This window comes from Panthera pardus, unplaced genomic scaffold (genome assembly GCF_024362965.1).
Source record: "Panthera pardus isolate Hobbes unplaced genomic scaffold, ASM2436296v1 HiC_scaffold_11, whole genome shotgun sequence".
In the NCBI taxonomy this organism is placed as follows: domain Eukaryota; kingdom Metazoa; phylum Chordata; class Mammalia; order Carnivora; family Felidae; genus Panthera; species Panthera pardus.
Window position 1 is genome coordinate 65,904,026 of NW_026526666.1, and position 17,777 is coordinate 65,921,802.

Below are 17,777 nucleotides of genomic sequence, written 5' to 3' on the forward strand. Positions count from 1 at the left end.
CTTTCTTACCAATCTGGATGCCTTTTATTTCTTTTCGTTGTCTAATTTCCAAGGCGAGGACTTCCAATACCATGTTGAATAAAAGAGATGAGAATGGAATCCTTATCTTGTTCCTGATCTTAGAAGGAAAGCTCTGTTTTCCCCCATTGAGGATGATGTTAGCTGTGTATTTTTCATATATGGTCTTTATTAGGTTGAGGTATGTTCCCTCTAAACATATTTTTTTGAGGGTTTTTATCATGTTGTTTGTCAAGTGCTTTTTCTGTGTCTATTGAGATGATCACACAGTTTTTATCCTTTCTTTTGTTGATGGGATGTATCGTGTTGATTATTTTGCAAATATTGAACAACATTTGCATCCCAGGAATAAATCCCACTTGGTCGTGGTGTGAATGACTGTTTTAATGTATTGTTGGATTCTGTTTGTTGAGGATTTTTACATTTATGTTCATTAGGGAGATTGGCCTGTAGTTCTCCTTTTTTTTTTTTTTTTTTTGGTGGTGTCTTTATTTGGTTTTGGTATTAGGATAATGCTGGCTTCATAGAATGAATGTGGAAGTTTTCCTTCTTCTATGTTTTAGAATAGTTTGAGTAGAACAGGTTATTAACTCTTCTTTCAGTGTTTGGTAGAATTCTCCTGTGAACTAGTCTGGTCCTGGACTATTGTTTTTGGGAGTTTTTTGATTACTGATTCAATCACCTTACTGGTAATAGGTCTGTTCAAATTTTCTGTTTCTTTGTGCTTCAGTTTTGGTGGGTTATGTTTCTAGGAATTTATCCATTTCTTCTAGGTTGTCTAATTTGTTGGCATATGGTTTTTCATAATATTCTCAGAATTTTTAAAATTTTTAAATGTATATTTTATTTTTGAGAGAGAGAGAGAGAGAGAGAGAGAGACAGAGCGTGAGCGGGGGAGGGGTAGAGAGAGAGGGACACACAGAATCCAAAGTAGGTTTCAGGCTCTGAGCTCTCAGCACAGAGCCTAACGCAGAGCTCAAACCCACAAACTGCAAGATCATGACCTGAGCCAAAGTAAGACACTTAACCAACTAAGCCACCCAGGTGCCCCAATACTCTCTTAAAATTATTTGTGTTTCTGGGGTGTTGGTTATTATTTCTCCTCTTTCATTGGTGATTTTGAGTCCTTTCTTTCTCTCTTTTATTTCTTTATTTTTTAGATGAGTCTCACTAAGGGTTCATCAATTTTATTGAACTTTTCAAAGAACCAGCTCCTCGTTTCATTGATCTGTTCTATTGTTCTGTTTTTTGTTTGTTTGTTTGCTTTTTTAGTTTCTATATCATTTATCTTTGTTCTAATCTTTATTATTATTTCCTTCCTTCTATTGGTTTTAGTTTTGTTTGTTGTTCTTTTTTAGCCTTTTACGTGTGGGTTAGGTTGTTTATTTGGGATTTTTCTTGCCTCATAATGTAGGCCTATATTGCTCTAAACTTCCCTCTTACAATCACTTTTGCTGCATCCCAAAGATCTAGGAATTCTGTGTTTTCATTTTCATTTGTTTCTGTGTGCTTTTTATTTCTTTGATTTGTTGACCCATTCATTGTTTAGTAGCATGTTATTTAATCTCCACGTATTTGTGGTCTTTCCAGACTTTTTTTCTTTGTGGTTTATTTCTAATTTCGTAGTGTTGTGGTCAGAAAAGATGCATGGTGTGACTTCAATCTTTTTGAATTTGTTGAGGCTTGTTTTATGTCTTAATATGTGATCTATTCTAGAGAATGTTCCATGTGCACTTAAAAAGAATGTGTATTCTGCTGTTCTAGGATGGAATGTTCTGAATATACCTGTTAAATCCAACTGGTCCAGTGTATCATTCTGTCAGTTTCTTTATTGATTTTCTGTTTGGATGATCTGTCCATTGATGAAAGTCATGTGTCAAAGTCTCCTAATATTATTATATTACTATTGATCATTTCCTTTATGTTTGTTATTAACTGTTTTATGTATTTGGATGTTTCCATGTTGGGTGCGTAAATATTTACAATTGTTCTACCTTCTTGTTGGATTTTCCCTCTCTTAGTATATAGTGTCTTTTTTTGTTTCTTATTGCAGACTTTGTTTTAAAGTCATTTTGTCTGATATAAGTATTGCTACTCTGGCTTTCTTTTGACATCCATTTGCATGATGACTGTTTCTCCATCCCCTCACTTTCAATCTTCAGGTGTCTTTCAGTCTGAAATGAGTCTTGGTAGGCAGCCTGTAGATGGGTCTTGTTTTTTTTATCCATTCTTTCACCATATGTATTTTTTTTTAAATTTTTTTTTAACATTTATTTATTTTTGAGACAGAGAGAGACAGAGCATGAACGGGGGAGGGGCAGAGAGAGAGGGAGACACAGAATCGGAAGCAGGCTCCAGGCTCTGAGCCATCAGCCCAGAGCCTGACGCGGGGCTCGAACTCACGGACCGCGAGATCGTGACCTGAGCCGAAGTCGGACGCTCAACCAACTGAGCCACCCAGGCGCCCCACACCACCATATGTATTTTGATTGGAAGTTTTATATTCAAAGTAATCACTGATAGAAATGTATTTATTGCCATTTTGTTACTTGTTTTGTGGTTGTTTTGTAGTTTTTATCTGATCCTTTCTTTTTTTTTTCTCTCCTTCATGGTTTGCTGGGCTTTTTTTAGTGATATACTTAGGTTCCTTACTCTTCATTTATTGTGTTTCTATTACTGTTTTTTGACTTTTGGTTACCATTAGATTTATATATAACATCTTTTGCATATAGCAGTCCATATTTAGCTGATTTTCACTTATTTTTTAACTCATTCTTTACTCCTCTCCCCTCCATGCTTCAGATATTTGGTATCATTTTTACACCCTTTTATTTTGTGATTCCTGTGTTTCTTATTCTTACTTATGCTTTTCGCTTTTCCATTCTTTTAACATTTCTTGTAGGGCTGGTATAGTGATCATGAGTTCTTTTGACTTTTGTTTGTCTGAGAAACTATCTCTCCTTCTATTCTGAGTGATAGCCATGCTGGATAGAGTATTCTTGGCTGCAAATTTTTCCTTTTGAGCACTTTGAATACATCATGTCAATCCCTTCTGGCCTGCAAAGTTTCTGCTGAAAAATCAGCTTATAGCTTAATGGGCTTTCCTTTGTAAGTAGCTATCTTCTTTTCTCTTGCACCTTTAACATTCTTTATCACTTTTTTTTGGACATTTTAATTACTATGTGTCTTGGTGTGGACCTTCTTGGGTTGAATTTGTTAGGGGATCTCTGTGCCTCCTGTATTTGGATCTCTGTTTCCCTCCCCAGATTTAGGAAGTTTTCAGATATTATTTCTTCAAATACATTTTTGTCCCTCCCCCCCTTTCTCTTTCTTCTTCTGGGATCCTTCTAATATGAAAGTAATTATGCTTGATGGAGCCACTGAGTTATATAAGTCTGTTCTTCACTTTATCTTAGCCCAAAGGCTGGGAGGCAATGTCTATTCTCATCATGCAGTATTTGTCTCTCACCTATTCAGCTTGATTACTTTCCTTTATTCTATCCTCCACATCACTGATATGTTCCTCTGCTTCCTGTAGCCTACTATTTATTCCATCTATTGTATTTTTAATTTCATGTATTCTGTTCTTCATCTCTGATATATTATTTTTTATCCTTTTTTCAAGGTTTTTACTGGTGTCTTCCACCATTTTTTGAAGTCCAGTGACTATCTTAAGTTCATTACTTTAAATTTTGTATCAGGCATATGATTTATTTCTCTTTCACTTAAACTTCCTGCTGTGATTTTGTTTTGTTTTTTCATTTGAGACATATTTCTCTGTCTCCTCATTTTGTCTAACCTTCTGTGTCTGTTTCTTATGTGTTAGGAGTCAGCTGTGCCTTCTGCTCTTGAAAGTAGTGGCTTTATGAAGAAGAGGTCCTGTAGTGTCCCGCAGTGCAGTATTCCCTGTTCACCAGAACCTGGCTCTTCAGAGGAGTCTCCTATGTGTGTTGCCTGCATCCTGCTATTGTGTCTGAGTCGCTTTTCATTTCAGTCCAGATGTCTGCCCTGACTTTTTGCCTATTGTAGGCTGTGCTTGCTCTCTGCAATGTTAATGAGGTCCAGGTAGGCCAGCTCTGGGGGTGTGACAGCAGAAGGATGTGGGGGCAGGGTGGTGGTGTTAGCAAAATTTGTACCCAACCCTTAGTCCTAGGCTGAACCTCCCACAGCCTCGTGGGAGGGTGTAGTGGTGGCAGCCAAAGCGGGGGTGGGGGGTGCTTGGCAGCTGGGTGGGGCACATGTGATGTTAGCAAAATTTGCACTGAGCTACTAGTCCTAAGTTGGACCCTCCAACGTGTGGTGGCTGCAGGAGCACAGCATGTACAGGCAGTGGGTGGGTGCAGTGTGCATAGCATTAACAAAAGCTGCACTGGGTCCAGAGCTGAGACAGCAAGCTTGGAGTTGGTGAGTCCTCAGAAGAATTTTTGGGCAGGGCACAGTACTAGCAGGTTAGGTAGCAAGTGCCTGTGCAGTGCCACCCCTCCCAGATGGCTCTGTGTTTATGTTTGGGGGCAGGGGAGGAAAATGGCACCTGCCAACTCTTTTGTTCCCAGAGAAATCCCCCAATAAGCTCTGAAATCAGTAGAAACAGATCTCCCTCCCATTCTTCAAGCTGTTGCTTCTATGTTGCCTCTCCTCAGGCTGTTGTTGCTTTGAGGGCAGACACCCAGCTATCACTTGCCCTCTGACGTTGAAAACTCCAGGCTCCAAGTTGTGCTGGTTATACAATCTCACAGAATTCAGCCCTGTTGGTTTTCAAAGCCAGACTTATGGGGATTTGCTTTCCCTGTGTGGGCTTCCTGGTATTTTCCCCTCTCCATAACCACAGCTCTTTCCCTCCTGTGGGCAACTCTTGACCACAGTTTCTGCATTTCCTAGTTTCTCTGATACAGCTTCTCCACATTTAGTTGGGGAGGTTGTTCTGCCAGTCTTTGGATCTCTTTCTGGTTTATTGACTTAGATATGAGTGATATCTAGCTGTAAATATGGGATGGGGGTATGCTTAGGATCTTCCTACTCTGCCATCTTCCCAGCACCCTTGAAACATTTCCTAATTTTGACTTCCTTGACAGTGTACCTTTCTGTTTTTCCGGTTAAATATTGACTCTTCTATTGTTTTGCTAGATTTCTAAATGTTGGTGGGCTGAAGGGCACAGTCCGAAGTTCTTCTCTTCCCTTCCAGCAATCACTCCCTGGTTAGTCTCACCCAGTTCTATAAACTTAGATACCCTCTATTAATTGATACCCTATATATTCAGGCTTGACTTCTCTCCTAAAAGTTCCTACATGTATATCTGAGGATTTGACATTTCTAATGGATGTCCAATAGACTTTCAAACTTTTATCCAAGATATAATTTGGATTAATTCCTAGTTTATCACTATTCCCTCAGCCTGCTCCTCTTTCTAATCATCTTTTCATTTCAGTAAATGACATGATCAACTACTCAGTTCCTCATGGTAAAAACGTAGATGTTAGCATTAATTCTGTCATTTCACTTATCTTTCCTTACCTCATCCAACCTATCAGCAAGCCCTGCTAACTTTACCTGCAAAACACATCCCCAATCCAACCCCTTCTTTCCATATCCTTTACTTCCATATTAGTCCAAGACACTATCATCTCTGACCTGAACTATGAAATAGCCTCCTAAAGCTCTCTGCTTTCACTCTTGCTCAATTAAAATTTAGGCTTCACAGAGAAGTAAGAAAAATCTTTTAAAAATATGAATCAGAACTCTCATACATTGCTGGCTGGAGTAAGTACCCACTTTGGAAAACTCTTTAGCAATTTGCTATAAAGTTAACTATATGATCCAGCAATTCCACTCTTAGGTATTTACCCAAGAGAAGTGAAAACACATGTACAAAAATATTTATACAAGAATGTTCATAGCAGCCTTATTCCTAATAACTAAAAACTGGAAATGACCCAAATGTCCATTAACAGAATAAGTAAACTGAGGTATATTTATACACTGAAATACTACTCATTAGTAAAAAGAATGGAATACACATAAATACAACAACATGCATGAATCTCAAAAATATGTTAAATGAAAAAAAAGTAGACATAAAAAAGTCCATATGATTCTATGATTCTATTTGAATGAAATTCAAGACTAGACAAAATTAATCTATGGTAATAAAAATCAGGATAATGATTGCTTTTGGGTGGGAGGTGGGGAGTGATGCCTGGAAAGGAGCATGAGGGAAATTTACAGGGTGATGGAAATTTGTATATTTTGACTGAGGCTGTAAATACATGGGAATATATTTGCTGAAATTCATCATCATACATTTAAAATCTATGTACTTTATTTTATGTAAATTATATCTAAAATTTTAAAGAGTGTTACAAAAATGTAAATCATCTATAGGTGACATTATAGTGTCCTTAAAAGGGGGATGATATTACTGCTACCTCATGGGGTGGTTATGAAGTCTAAATGAGATCACATACAAAGCACTTAGAACAGTGCCTAGTATGTAGTAAGCACTCAGTGTTAGCCATTATTATGCTGATAATATTATTCCCCTGCTTAAAACCTTATGATGGCACAATAAATAAAATCAAACTCCATTTCTAGCCTACAACATCCTATTTGATCTGGCCCTTATCTACATCTTCAATCTCATCATTATTTCCCTCACTCAGTATAGTCTATTCACACTAGCCTTCTTTCCCTTTACTGAACAATACCAAGAACATTACCATTTGGGGTTTGTGTACTTGCTATCCCTTCAGCTTAGAAAGCTCTCTGACAAAGTCTTCAAATGTCTGGCTCTTTCTTTTGACTCAGATCTCAGATTAAATACCACTCACTTGAAGAGACATTCCTTGACCACTTTATTTTTCATTATCTGTCTCCTCCCAATGGCACTGCTAGTCTATGAAACAGGAATCCTGTCTGACTTGTTCACAGTTGTATCCTCAGTCCCTAGAACAATGGCAGGCACCCAATAAATATTTGTTAAAAGAATGAATAAGTGAAGATTTTCTAGTTTTCTGACCTGTGCAAGTGAACAGATAATATGCATTAATTTGCTGAAATAGGGAATATTGGAAGAGTATGTGCAAGAACATGTTAAAATTTACATTTTTAAGCATCAAACAAAGCAAATGCTGAACTAAATATTCAAAACCACCAAATTTTAGGGTTTTCTGTCTCTGGAAAAAGACTATATTTAGACTATACCAGGGCATTCTGTCAGCTCTTATCTTAAATATCTCCTAAAGAAAGAGAGTTTTTCCATGTTGGTAATGTTTTTAACATCAGAAATGTTAAATGTTTCTAAATTAGAAATCAAAACATTTTTTAGTGTCAAGCCTTATAATTTGAACCCATGTCTTCCAAAGAATAAAATATATCTCATTATTCCTTAAAATTTTAATGCATGAAGACTGCTATGATAGTACTTATACTATTATTCTAGTAGGACTTCTCTTTCCAGGCTATTTTAAACATGTAAAGATTTTCCTCCCCAATCAAAGAGTCTGTAACCAAACCTCAAATTATAGAATCTACACTATTATAGTTATTTAGTACCATTTGAAAAAGTCTTTCATTGGATTTTTAAGGGGAAAGAAGTTAAATATTTAATAAACCTTACCTTCGTTTGCAAATCAGGAACCACAAAGCTGATGCCAAAGCAAAGAAACCAATTCCCAAAGTAACAGCACCAGCAGCCAGAAAATAGGTTAAGGGGTTTAAAAAACCTATACAAATAAATGATAAAAGATTATTTCATACATATATCTTCATTCTCCAGGTAAAATTATGTAACAAAGTATTTCAAAAGATATTACGTAGTGTAGTATTAAGACATTAACCAGGAAGTTGGGAGACTTGAATTTTAGGGTCCTGTGCAATTATAACAAATTTCAAGACTCTGAATTTGAGATTTACACAGGGCCTCATGATGATTAGGGTCAGGGCACATGTCTTTGACTCTGCTTGGATTTGATACCTAAATTTTGTTTGTTTTTGTACAGCCATCACCTCTTTTTTTCTTATCTAGCTTTTTCCTTTCCCAGTCAAGTTGTGAATCTTTTGTTATCTTTTCAGTATCATTCTTTGCAGTCCTCTAAATAAGACACTTCTCATTTTAAAATTTGTATTATCTGGGGCACCTGGGTGGCTCAGTAGGTTGAGCACCCAACTCGGATTCGGCTCAGGTCATGATCCCAGGGTTGTGGGATTAAGCCCTGTGTCAGGCTCCATTCTGAGCATGGAGACTGCTTGAGATTCTTTCTCTCTCTCCCTCTGCCCCTCCCCCCTGCTCACACACACACACTCTCTCTCAAATAAAAAAATAAAAGAAAATTTGTATTATCAATCACTACAAGAAAGTAGATGGGGGTAATAAAGAACAAATGTGAGAAACTTCAAATTATTTTAGAAATCTTTGTCTTATCTCCATTTTATCCTAGGAACAATAAAAGATGATGGCCAAAAGTTAAATAAAAGCAACATAAAATAATAGCAATGTAAATCAATATATAAAAAAACAATATAAAATAATAACAATAAAATAACAAATAGGTTAAGGGTTTAAAAAACCTATACAAATAAATTATAAAAGATTATTTCATGCCTATATCTTCATTCTCCACGTAAAATTAAATGACATAGTATTTCAAAAGATAGTACACAGTGTAGTGTTAAGACATTAATCAGGAGGTCAGGAGACAAACTTGCAAGTTTATAATTGGAAAAGCCTATTGGAATTATATGGTATAACTCTTTCATTTTACAGATGATAAAATTGAGGTCCACGTAAGAGAAGGACCTGAATTGAGATTAGGCAGCAGATTAAAGCCAATCCTTTGTTTTTGTTTTTATTTTGTTTTTTTCCTATTATCCCTACTACCAATCATCTTGATACTGGTATATATTGAAAAGAATTAAAACTAAAGAATACATGATGTAATTATAGTCAAGTTGGTCAAGTATTTATTAAGATTCTGGTATCTGATACCTAAAAATAAAGCAAGTTGTGGGAAACTTTCACAGAAAGCTGTATACAACATGAAGGGCCTTAAAACAATTTAAAAGTAAAGTTGACCCTTGAACTACATGAGGGTCAGGGGCACCAACCTCTGCATAGTCACAAATCCATATATAACTTTTGACTCCCTCAAAACTTAACTACTTACATATATAAATATATAAACAATAGCTTACTATTGACAGGAAGCCTTACCAATGTATAGTCAATTAACACATATTTTGTATGTTGTATGTATTACATACTGTAGTCTTACAATAAATAAGCTAGAGAAAAGAAAATAATAAGAAAATCATGAGGAGAAAATACACTGATAGTCCTATACTATATCAAAAATCATCAACTTATAAGTGGACCTGCACAGTTCAACCCATGTTGCTCAAAGGTTGACTGCATGTTACCTGGGAAAAAAAGGCTTTAAAAATGTAAAACTATAGAATACAAACTGATGGTTACCAGAAGAGAGGTGAGTAGGGTGATGGGTTAAATAGGTGATGGGGATTAAGGAGTGCACTTGTGATGAGCACTGGGTGTTGGATGAAAGTTTTGAATCACTAAATTATATGCCTGAAACTAATATTACACAGTATGTTAACTAACTGGAATTTAAATAAAAATTTAAAAAGTAAAATAAAACTTATGAAGATCTTTATATGAGAACACATCATAAATTCCACTAAAAATATGACATGATAAAGACTTTGTTGTTCCCATACTTTTGTTATTTCCTAAGTAATTTCCAGTTTCCAAGATGGTGCCTCTCAAGTCTTAGTTTTCTTTGGGTTCAAAAAATGTCTAAATTTGGGAATTAATGGTACCAAAAAGTTATACCAAAAAGTGATACTTATAATACGAAAAAAAAAACCCTTTTAAGTGCACATTAGGAAGTCACTTAAATATGTTATGATGATGTTACGTATAAAAAATATCATATTCTTTAATTATTTAGTGCAGGGTTTCCCCACTTCAATACTAATTATCTTTTGGACCAGATAATGTGTTGTAAGGATTGTCCTGTGCATTGTACTAAAGATGTCTCCAGGCAAATGTATTCTGGGGGCAAAACTGCCCCTAGTTGAGAATCATTGGCACAGTGGTATGAGGAAATATCAGATAGGATTCAATGATAAAAGCAAGACAGATAAAATGCATATTTTTTAAAAATTGAAAAAGAAATAGTTGTACTCAAATATAAGATAAAGATTTCTAGAGGTGCCTGGCTGGCTCAGTTGGAAGAGCATGCAACTCTTTATTTCTGGGTCATGAATTTGAGCCCTATGAGGGGTGTAGCGATTACTTAAAGAAATAAAACTTTGAAAAAAAAAAGATAAAAATTTCTATAGACAAAAAAAAAAAAAAAAAGAAAGAAAGAAAAGCAACACAGAGACATAAGTAGAGGCTAAAATCACAAGCATGTGAAGCACTGAGATCTGGAAGCAAGAATTAGCTAGAAGAAACAGAGAAAATCATTGCGACAAGACCTAGATCAAACCATCCTTTGGTACTGTGAATGACCCTATAGTAACAAAATCTCTGTGGGAATGGAGTCCTAAACCACCAATAAAAGACCTAAGAAGGGGGTGCCTGGGTGGTTCAGTCAGTTAAGCTCCTGACTTTGGCTTAGGTCATGATCTGGCGATTCATGAGTTGGAGCTCACATTGGGCTCTGAGATGACAGCATGGAACCTGGAGCCTGCTTCGGATTCTGTGTCTCCCTCTCTCTCTGCCCCTAACCCCTCGAGCACGCTTGCTCCCTCTCTCTCAGAAATAAATAAACATTAAAAATTTTTTTAAAAGACCAAGAAGGAATCTTGGAAAATGAAAAATTAAAAAATTTCATGATAAAGTCTTCTTTGAACACAATTAATAAAATGAAAGATAAGACTGAGAAACTTGCCAAGTTACATAAAGAAACGAAAAATATAAAGAAATTATGAGACTTGGAAAAGATTAGGAGTGTATATTTAAAAGTAATATGGGTTCCAAAAAAAAAAAAAAAAAGAAGAGTAGCAGAGAAGAGGTATCTGGAGCAACAACCTAAGAAGGATTTTAGTTTAAAATTTTTTTAAATTTATACATAATAAAATTAATTGGTGTGTGTGTGTGTGGTTCCATACGTTTTGACAAATACAAAGAGTGGGTTTTTTTCTTTTTTTTTTTTTAATTTTTTTTTTAACGTTTATTTATTTTTGAGACAGAGAGAGACAGAGCATGAACGGGGGAGGGTCAGAGAGAGAGGGAGACACAGAATCTGAAACAGGCTCCAGGCTCTGAGCAGTCAGCACAGAGCCCGACGCGGGTCTCGAACTCACATACCGCGAGATCGTGACCTGAGCCTAAGTCGGATGCTTAACCGACTGAGCCACCCAGGCGCCCCAAAGAGTGTTTAATCACATCACCATAACCAAGTTACATGACACTTTCATCACCTCCCCAAATTTCCTCATACTGCCTCTTAGTGGTCAAGCACCAATTGCTGGCAACCATTATTTTCAATCCCCATTCTCTATCCTTATACTTTTGCCTTTTCCAGAATTTCATATAAATGGAATCATACAGCATGTGGCCTTTTGAGTCTGGCTTTTTTCACTTAGCATAATGCATCTGAGATTCACCCACATTGCTGCATGTATCAATAGTTCATTTCTTTTTATTGTTGAGTAACATCCCATTTTACGGATGTACCAGGTTTGTTTATTCCCCAGCTGAGAGACAGTGGTTGTTTCCAGTTTGGGGTTGTTAGATTAAAGCTACTATACATTTGCATAAAAGTGTTTGTTTGAACATAAGTTTTTATTTCAGTAGGGTCATGTAGCATGTATATATTTAAATGTATTGGGGTCCCTTGAGGGGCTCAGTCGGTTAAGTTTCCAACTTCCACTCAGGTCATGATCTCACAGTTTGTGAGTTTGAGCCCAGTGTCAGGTTCTATGCTGACGGCTCGGAGTCTGGAGGCTGCTTCAGATTCTGTCTCCCTCTCTCTGCCCCTACCCTGCTCACACTCTGTCTGCCTGTCTCTCTTTCTCAAAAATAACATTTTAAAAAATATATAAATCCATATATTTAAATGTATAAAAAACTGCCAAACTGCTGTCCAAAGTGTCGGTACCATCTTGCTTCCCCAACAGCATTTTATGACAGTTCTACTTGCTCTGATTCATTGCCACCACTTGGTGTTAGTTTTATTTCAAGTATTCTAATAGATGTGCAGTGGTATCTCCCTGTGGTTTTAATTTGCATTTCCTTAGTGAATAATGATGTTGAGCATCTTTGCACACATTTATTTGTCATCCATATACCTTCCTTAGTGAATAATTGACTCAAATCTTTGCTGATTTTTTACAATTCTTCAAGTCCTTGGTCAGATATGTGATTTGGAAATATTTTCTCCAAGTCTATGGCTTATCTTTTCAATTATTTTAAGAGTGTCTTTCTCAGAGCAAAACTTTTACATTTTGGTGATGTCTAATTTATTAACTTTTTGCTTGTGTGGCTTATACTATGGGTCCTATCTAAGAGCTCTTTGCCTAAGAGGCCACAAAGATTTTCTCCTATATTTTCCTATAAAGGAGTTATTGTTTTATGTTTTACATTTAATTTATTCTTCATTTTGAATTACTTTTTGGGTAAAGTATATGTCAATTTCTTCCCCCCCCCCCCCCCTTGGATATGTTTATTGAAAAGACTATCCTTTTTTCACTGAGTTGTCTTTGTACCATTGTCAAAAATCAAATAGCTATATTTGTGTCAATTTTAAGACTCTCTATTCTCTCCCCTTGATGCATGTTGTCTATCCTTTTGTCAATAACAACAACAATAGCAATATCTAATATTCATATAGTAAATACTACATGCCAGGCATTGTTCAATGTATTATATATTTAAATTCATTTAATTCTCACAAACAACTCTGAATTAAGTATAGTTATTTCTTCGTTTTATAGATGAGGAAGCAGATGAGGCAAAATAAGTTTAAGGGACTTGCTTAAATGCACACAACCGCTAAGCGAGGGAACAATAGTAATTTAAAAATTGCTAAGGTCCTTCCTTATCTAGATCAGGTGGAGAAGAGACATGGAATATCTTTAGATTTTGTCAGAAAAAAAAACCCAGTTAAGTATGGATGCTAATATTCTATAACAGTGGGAAAGAAAAAACTACTACTATGCACAACAAAGTAGATAAATTTCATAAATAATGTTGGGCAAAAGAAGACCAACATAAAATTCAAACACAGTTATCTGAGGAGTTCAAGAATGCTAATAATATTCTGTTTCTTGAGCTGGGTGCTGGTCATATAGGTGTGTTCAGTGAAAATTCATCAAGGCTAACACTTATAACTTTGAATAAATTAGATATATATGTATCAGCATGAATAGAACTGAAAAACATAATGTTCAATGAAAAAGCAATTTCCATAAATTTGGATTCAATTATTCCAGTTATGTACTGATTCCATGTATGCACATTAAAAAAAAACATAAAATAATGCTATTTTTAAAGCACATTAATATAATAGAAGTATTAAAATACATTAAATTCATGATATTTACTGTTTCTGGAGAGGGAATGAGGGGAATGGGACTGTGGATGGAACATAGACTTTATCTGTAATGTTTTATTTCTTTAAAAAATGAAATATCTGAAGCTTATATGACCAAAAAAATATGCATTGAGTAGATTACATGGGTGCTTGTCATCCCTTGTCCTTTTCCTTTTTCTTTTCACTTTCCTGGTGTGTGTGTGTGTGTATAATTATAATTAGTTATATATTTATAATTATATATATATATAATACACATACATATATGTAGTCTCAATTTTGTAAAAAAAAAAAAAAAAAAAAAAAAAAGGAAAACAATCAACATTGGTTATCCCTGGAGTAAGGGCTTATAGTTTTATTTTCCACTCTAGACCTGTGTGTGTATATTTTCTACCATGAATATCTTAGAAAAATCAGGAAAAATAATTTGAAGCTTCCTATGTAATTCTTGACACCTATGTAATTCCTGATATTACACGTCTCCTTGTAGAACCTTCTCTATTGTTATCACTGTGATGATAGCCCAACTGCAAGAGGAGATAGTTAACGGTCTCCTCTTGCAGATCTCTGCCCTCTTCTTTACTCCACTCCCCCACCCCAAATCTCCATTAGGGAAGAAAATAGGTGTGATTGGTACACCATCATACTCCCTAATTTAAACAGGTCATTTACATCTCAGGGAAATCCCAATGAGGTATAAAGAATCCGAAAGTTTCCAAGCCACTTTACCAAGAGAAAGACACATTACATATTTGTTAATACCTTCAACAAGTCACACTTTCTCTCTAAATCCATCCGTAAAACAAAAAGACTGGACTCTGTGATCATTAAGATCTCCTTCTCACTTTAAAGTTTTAATCAATATATATTTTAAAGAAACATTATATACAAACATAGTATTTTTACTTTCTTGATTCTGCTCTTAAGTATCCTGTCTAAAGTAAGGAATCCTTACTTTCAGCAGTTACTGTATCGCATCACCTTGTTTATCTTTAATAATAACTATTATAAATAATTTTCTTTACTTACTGGTTTATCGTCTATTGTCTCTCTTCCTCTACCAGAAGATAAGTCTTTCTTACTATGGTATTCTTAGAATTTAGAATAATGACTGGTTACTCAGAAATGATTGAATATTCAATGAATGAATGAAAGTCACCGTGCTAAATGCTAGTATTACAAAAATGGATAAAATAAGTATGTTGTTTAGTAGGAAGACCATACATGTGAAAAGGAATACTTGCAATTAAAAACTATCTAGGCATTGTAATAGAAGAAATAAGTACAAAATGTGGATGCAGGTAGATTTATAAAAAGGTAGGGTAAATTTTAAAAAGCTCCGGAGTTTAGTTAAACATTACTTGAGAACTTTCTATTGCCAAACCTTTGCCAAGAATTGGTAATTCAAAGATAAATAACACATGATAATGGAGTTTATAATCTGGAGGAGACAAGATGTTTAAATGGGTATGTTCATTACAATATTCCAAGTGCTATGATAATGACGTTTTGGTAGTGCTAAGACAACAGAAGCGGTTTGACCAAGTGCAGAAACTGTTCTAGAGATAACACCTGAGCTGAATCTTACTGAACAAGTAAGAGATAGCTAGGCAAGAACATTAAGTCTTAAATCAGGTTATGATTCTTCTATCTTAAAATAAATAAAACTCTCTCCCAGCAGACCCTCCAGCATACAATTGATCCTTTCCTTACCATTTGCAGCCTAAACTCTTAAAATGAGAATTTCTATTTCTTCACATCTATTTCCAAGGCATTAATAACTCCATTAACACAAAAAATCAAAAGGCCACTAGTGGCCATTTTCTCTCTTTTGCCTTGGCATCAGTAAAGTAAATCCACTTGGTTTTCCTCCCCTTTATGTGTCTAAACCTTTATTGCCTTTATAGGTCTCTCTTCTTTAGCCCATCTATCCTTTAACATATCTATCTATATCTAAATACATCTAAATATATTGATATAAAGGATATATCTTTATATGTCTATAAATCTGCATATATATGTATATATATGTATATCCTTTAACTGCATATATATATGTGCATATATATATATATCCTTTAACATATCTATTTAGATTTAGATTCTGTCTTGAGGTATTTAAGGGATATAGATAGATATAGATGTTACCTATATATACTTATATCTATATCTTTTCCCAAAACTACTAGGTATTTGTACCAGGAGTGTTTTCAGATTACTTTTTGCAATCATTCCAGAACTAAAAATCCTGTTTTATTTTTTGAGTTATTCCCAAATTACCTGTTTATTATACTCTTTTAGGGTTTTGCCAGCTTTCAGTCTCTTTTGAACACCATTTATATGTAGAATACTGTTTCATACACCAAGTGAGGGATAAAAAGTCATTTAAATAAGAATGAATCCTTGCCCTGAAATTTTAAAAATCTATAATAAGATATAAGCAAGGCTCATATGCAACCAGTATAAAAAACTGACCATACTGACTTTTTTAGTTGGTGTCTGCTCTGAGTGGTTAGAAAACTAACCAGACCTGTCTGTGAATATGGAAAAATTACTCATTTTGCTGATTGGCTTTTAATGTTCTTATCTGAAAAATGGAGTCATACTATCTATCTCACATGACTAGAATTAGAAGTAAATGAGATAATGTTGCAAGGAATTAATAACATAAAAAACAGGAAGACATCTCAAGCTTCACATGCATACACCAGGCCATGAAGCAAGACTCAACAAGTTTTATAGAATCATTATTACATATACCACATTCTCTGAAAATAATGCAACTAATTTTGAAATTAATAACCTAATATATACCCTGAGAAAAGCTCCCATACTTCTGGAAACTTAAAATCACACTGTAAATAACTCATGCATTAAAAAAGAAATCAGTGGAAGTTTGAAAATAAATACAAATAACCAATAATGATATGTACAAATACTTGTAGCAACAAAGCTAGAACCAAATTCAAGGGAAATGTATGGCCCTAAATGCATATATTAGAAAAGAAAGCTGAAAAATAATGAGCTTATTCCTCAAATTACAAGTTGAAAAAGACCAGCAAAATAAGCCCAAATAACATAGAGGAAGGAAATAAATAAAAAAAATTAATGAAATAAAAATTAAGATTTTTGGTAAAGATTAATAAGATTGATGAATCTCTAGCTATATTAATAACCAAATAAAAAGGCATAAGTAAACAATATTTAAAATGAATAAAGAACATAATTATAAGTATAGCTGAGATTAAAATAAGAAAATACTTTCAACAAATTATTTTTAAACTTATAAAAATTATATATACCTAAAAGTGACTTACAAAAAGTGACTCAAGAAGTAATAGAAAACCTAAATGAACATGTATCCATTAAACTGAATCAGCAGTTACAAAATTTCCCCCAAAGAAAACAGCAGGCCCCAATAACTTTACAATTTCTACTGTATACCCATGATTCAAGTATTTCTTATCTTATACAAGCTCTTCCAGAAAATAGAAAGAGATTGCTGGTTGTTTGTCCAAATACATTTTCCTCTTCTTCCCAGGCAAAAAGCTAGACTATGTGTCCTAGCTTCCCATACCATTAGGTGAAGCCATATGATGGAGTTCTAACCAATGGAATTTGAATGGAAGTGATGTCATAAAAACCTCTCAAGCACCTTTCTCCATACTCTTTCTCCTTTTAGGCTTGACTGGGATGGAGATTATCCCCAGGAAACTTTGGAGCCATGTGTTACCATGGATCTAATTAACATTTATAGGACACTCAACACAAATAAAATCAAAACACAACATATCAGGATTTGGGGGATGCCACGAAAAAAGAACTTAGGGAAAAATTTACACCAAAAAACTGCAATTTAAAAAAAAATGTGTGAAAAAACTTAAAAACTAAAGTAGAGTTGATTAAGCCTAATGTGAACAGAAGAAAAAATATTAAAAACTAAAGTGAAAACCAATGAAATAGAAAACAGAAAACAATACAGATGGTAACCCAAAATCAAAAGCTAGTAATAGATATGCAAAAGAGAGAGGGAGAGAGAGAAGGAGGGGGAGAGAGAAAGGAATCCAAGCATATCACTAAAGAAAGCCAACAAAACATGGAAGATAGCAAGAGAAGAAAAGATAAAGGAAATGTATAGAAACAATCATAAAACAAAAAACAAAATGGCAATAAATACATATCTACCAAAAATTTAAATGGTCCAA

The 17,777-nt window shown here is 34.7% G+C and overlaps 1 protein-coding gene across 1 annotated transcript in view; it reads right to left on the reverse strand.

The window, feature by feature from the left end:
* Nucleotides 1-17,208, reverse strand: part of CUNH1orf185 (chromosome unknown C1orf185 homolog) — a 35,514-nt gene extending 18,306 nt beyond the window's left edge. The window contains exons 1-2 of the mRNA XM_019449334.2: nt 17,150-17,208; nt 7,632-7,737 (exon numbers count right to left, since the gene is read on the reverse strand). Coding sequence (XP_019304879.2) covers nt 7,632-7,737; nt 17,150-17,165 — 122 coding nt within the window. The 5' untranslated portion in view covers nt 17,166-17,208. The remainder of the gene's footprint in view (nt 1-7,631; nt 7,738-17,149) is intronic.
* Between the last annotated feature and the right edge of the window lie 569 nt (nt 17,209-17,777).